At 39.8% G+C, this 3,964-nt stretch overlaps 1 protein-coding gene across 1 annotated transcript; it reads right to left on the minus strand.

The window, feature by feature from the left end:
* Window positions 1–362: 362 nt before the first annotated feature.
* On the minus strand, window positions 363–1,592 carry LOC110770798 (protein LURP-one-related 5). The gene is made up of 2 exons (XM_021975017.2): window positions 1,136–1,592; window positions 363–954 (listed from the first exon to the last, which is right to left on the minus strand). The coding sequence occupies exons 1-2, from the start codon at window positions 1,388–1,390 to the stop codon at window positions 544–546; spliced, it is 666 nt and encodes a 221-aa protein (XP_021830709.1). The 5' UTR covers window positions 1,391–1,592; the 3' UTR covers window positions 363–543.
* Window positions 1,593–3,964: the final 2,372 nt, after the last annotated feature.

Below are 3,964 nucleotides of genomic sequence, written 5' to 3' on the forward strand. Positions count from 1 at the left end.
AACAATTGACTTGTATTCAACTCCAATCCAATCTAAGTCGGGTCATCAATTCCCTAATTTAAAATAGGGATCGAACAAAAAAGATAGGCGGCTAGGTGGGATAAGTGTGGGATGGGAAGTAAGAGCATGATTGAATTATTTGAGAGGGTAGCATGGGAATAATCGTGGGTGGGAAAATAATATTCTTATTCTTTCGAATTTGATTAGGTGATAAAATAAAGTAGATAGGAAAATAAGATGGAGAACAACAGTGCTTTATCCTGCTTATCATGGATTTTACTTTAAATTAAGGTTAAGTTGACTTTGCCCATACTTGATTAACGATTCGTATTCTCTTATTTAAATGGGTTAAGTCAACCGCGTAGATCAATTTGACCCACTTGAGGTAATTTTTTTTATTGTTTTTTGCTTGCCTAGAGATAAATCTCTTGTTAAATTATTAAAGTAGAAGAAAAATACAAGCAAGGCCATCACTCGAAAACAAGAAAGTGGGGTCCCATGTCCTGAAATACATTCCAAAGTGTCGAATCGACATTTCCTTTTCTAATCGTCTGCGGTGGGGTCCACCACAACCCCATCATCACCATAATCATCAACGTTGATCTGATCATCAGCGTTGATCTGATCGAGAACGAGCACCAATCCCATAGCAAACGCGGCGTCGAAGCCGGGCTTGACGCAGAGAGCGAAGACGTCCTTCCCGAGCATCGTGTGCGTGGAGGCGTCAACTTTGCGTTTAATCTCAGCCACTAATTTCTTCTCCGCGTCGAAGATCGTGCAGGACCGCTGCAAGAATGAGCCCTCGATCTGGTACTCCTCGCCGGGGTCTCCCAAAACCTCAACGGTCACGGTGGACCGCCCGATCATGGAAGATCTCCGCACGCTGAAGATGTGCTTCTGGCCGTCCGTTCGCTCCCCCACAAACCCTTCCCACCGTTGATGCAGACTCGGTCGCTGTAAATTAAACAGGTTTAGGTCACTGAGTTAGGAAACCGTGTTCATGGACGAGTCACTGAAAATTATTACGTTAAAACGGCAATAAAGCAAAAAACCCATTATTTGATTGGCACGTAATGAATCTATAATTCACTGAGTTCACTCAGTGAGTCAACTCGTCCATAATATTTTCTCATACCTTGCGGCGCACAGTGAGGAGGCAGCGGCCGTTGGGGTCCATGAGAACGAGTTCACAGCTGTCACGCGCGTCCTGGGCATACGAGTCGACTCGGAGGACGACCTCGCCTTTGCAGCCATAGACAATGAAGCCGTCGCCGGCGAAGAAGACGGAGGTTTTGGAAACGGTGAGATGGGTCTCTTGTTCATACACGAACTCAGATTCCACAAGTGTCCCGTCTTTCATTTTCGTGTCGTCGATGATGTTGTCTTTCATTTTCGTGTCTTGAAGCTCTTGAAGCTCTGGCTTTGTAAGATAAGAAATGAAGCTCTGGTTTTTTTGAAATATTTGACGTTATGAAGAAAAAACTTATTTTGAAGTGAAGAAGGGGGTGTGTATGTGTGTATATATGAACACTGAGAGGGACAAGGCGAGGGCTTTGGAGCTTTGGATTGGTTTTGCGATGTGCCTCAATGACATCAATATTTACGGCTTATAAATATGGCCAATAGGCTATGGTGATAGGGTCATAATGCATGGTCACACACACACACACTCTCTCTCTCTCTCTCTCTCTCTGCCTTTGTTATGGACAGATAGGCGTCTCTCTCTGTCTCTCTCACTGTATCTTTGCTATGGACAGATAGGCGTCTCTCTCTCTCACTGTATCTTTGTTGTGGACAGATAGGCGAGCGTAAGACTCGAATATACATAATACATGACTCGGTTAATTTAGTATAAATGAGTCAACAGCTCCCTAATGATGAACGGAGCACTTGGTGTTTAGTGACATTTAATCTTAACTGTGTAAGAAAGAAGAAGTCGTGAATTCAGATTCCATTAATCATAGTTTATCCGGAAAATAAAAAAATAAGTGTCAATGATAAGTAATGTCGACGCAACTATACAGGCCATAGGCTAAGCCTAATCCTTTTATTTTAATGTTTCCTTGTATCAGTCGTTGCCATGAGTTGTAATTATACAATTTGTTGCTTTTTTTTTCTGTACTTGACAAATTTGGGTGTAATTAGGTAGGTATTAATCTTTTCTTGTAGGCCACTAATTGTAACCCTGTATTTCCACAACAACAAGAAGGAAATATCTGAATTTTAGGGCTACTTTTATTATCTGACATGGTACCAAAACAAAGATCCTATGCTTGGATATTTTATCTTGTTACTCATGCCCTTAGGCCACGTGTGGTGGCTTGGCTTGGACTGAATTGAAGTTGAGTCCAAGCCAGTCCATATGAGCACCTCTATATAGAACTTGTGTGTCCAATTTAATAAGTCCAATCCCACCATACCAAACAACAATCATGCGTTTGGTTCATGGAAAATGGAGCTTGGGAATGATTTCCCATGTTCGGACCTATATTCATCATGAGGCATAAGGATAATTGACTTTGTTAAACCCTTTATTGTGAGCTGCAGTAGCACTTGATTTGTCCAAAGAAACCGGAGGCCCATAACCACTGTAGTTTGTGTATAGAGCATGTGCTGGTTTCTTGCCAGCTTGTGAAAATCCGTTCTGGACATTATAACGTATAATTTTGGTTTTTTTTCTGCTAAACAAAGTATTCATAATCAAATATTTGATAGCCTAATCTTGCTCCAAGGAGAACGATCTCGATGTATAGATCACCCAATGAACGTATCTTTTAACCCCCAACCGAGATCTATGCCCACTATTCAATTTCAATATAGCTTTAAGGTTTTCAACTTGTTGCTTTTGTTCTTGTATGATTCTGTCCACCATTTTTTTTGGCCACTAGTTATGCATATGATATCAGTTTATTGTCGACATATACACAAGCGTATGTGACTTTGTATTATTGTGCTTCAATCTGATATGAGCTGATATTGATCTTTGCTTTGTTTGTTTTCCAAGTCATTTCCCTTTCTGCATTCTCCTTGGTTTCATTTATCTTGTTTTACTTTAACTTTTGCAAAAGATGTCAGAGGTAGGTCTAAGACTAATGAAAGCAAAATTCCTACTCTAAACCCTAGTAGGCTTCGACCCAAAAAAAAAAGCCCTAGTAGGCACCACTCACTCCCATGGCCCATGAGCCTTTGTTTCCACCTAAACCAACTTCTCGGTTGTTAATACATCTTCATCTCTGTACTTCAAAGGAACATTTCAAGGAAAAATATGAGTTGGCTCAAGAACCCTCATGGTCAAAACCGTGGTCGACCATCAATTGATAAATTCTGGTTGCATTGCTAACATTCAAACAGAAGAAACTAGTAAGATCCAGATTTCAGTCAGTGCTGTTGTGGATCGGGATGTAAAATTAACATTGATTTTTTTTGTAGCACTAATCGATGCTATTTTCTGGGCTAGATTTTTTTTCTTATGTCAATCTGATTGAAACAAATATATCAATTGGGACAAATTTACAGCCTCTAAAAGTTTCAGTATTTCTGAGATGGACGTTTTTCTGATCGTCGACAAAAACTGGTTGAGTTTGGTCTGGATTTCGATTTAAAACCGAAAGTTACAATCATCCAATTATTGTAACAGTTCTACAGTTTTCACTCATTTTCAAATCCAAATCACTTTTTTTTTTCGATTGGTTCATATCCAAGTAATTAATTGAATCAATAAAACTGATACATGTTATGAAAAAAAATACTTGAAGACAAGAACAGGTTGAGTTAGACAAGGACGCCGTGCCCGTGGGAGGTGAACTCTCTCTCTCTCTCTCTCTCTCTCTCTCTCTCTCTCTCTCTCTTTTCTTTAATTTGTTAAACTCTTTCATTCTTTTCATTTTTGAAGTTGTAAGGAAGCTAAATATACATAAGAAATTATAAAACAGTTAAGACTGCCATGAGAAGTATACACTGTCTG

The sequence above is a fragment of the Prunus avium genome, chromosome 3 (assembly GCF_965620075.1).
Source record: "Prunus avium chromosome 3, drPruAviu1.hap1.1, whole genome shotgun sequence".
NCBI classification, from domain to species: domain Eukaryota; kingdom Viridiplantae; phylum Streptophyta; class Magnoliopsida; order Rosales; family Rosaceae; genus Prunus; species Prunus avium.

Excerpts from the sequence above, each read along its gene's own strand:
- LOC110770798 (XM_021975017.2), bottom strand. The coding sequence starts at position 1,390 with ATGAAAGACAACATCATCGACGACACGAAAATGAAAGACGGGACACTT. Across the intron at positions 955-1,135 it reads TCCTCACTGTGCGCCGCAAG|CGACCGAGTCTGCATCAACG; the intron begins GTATGAGAAAAT and ends TTTAATTTACAG.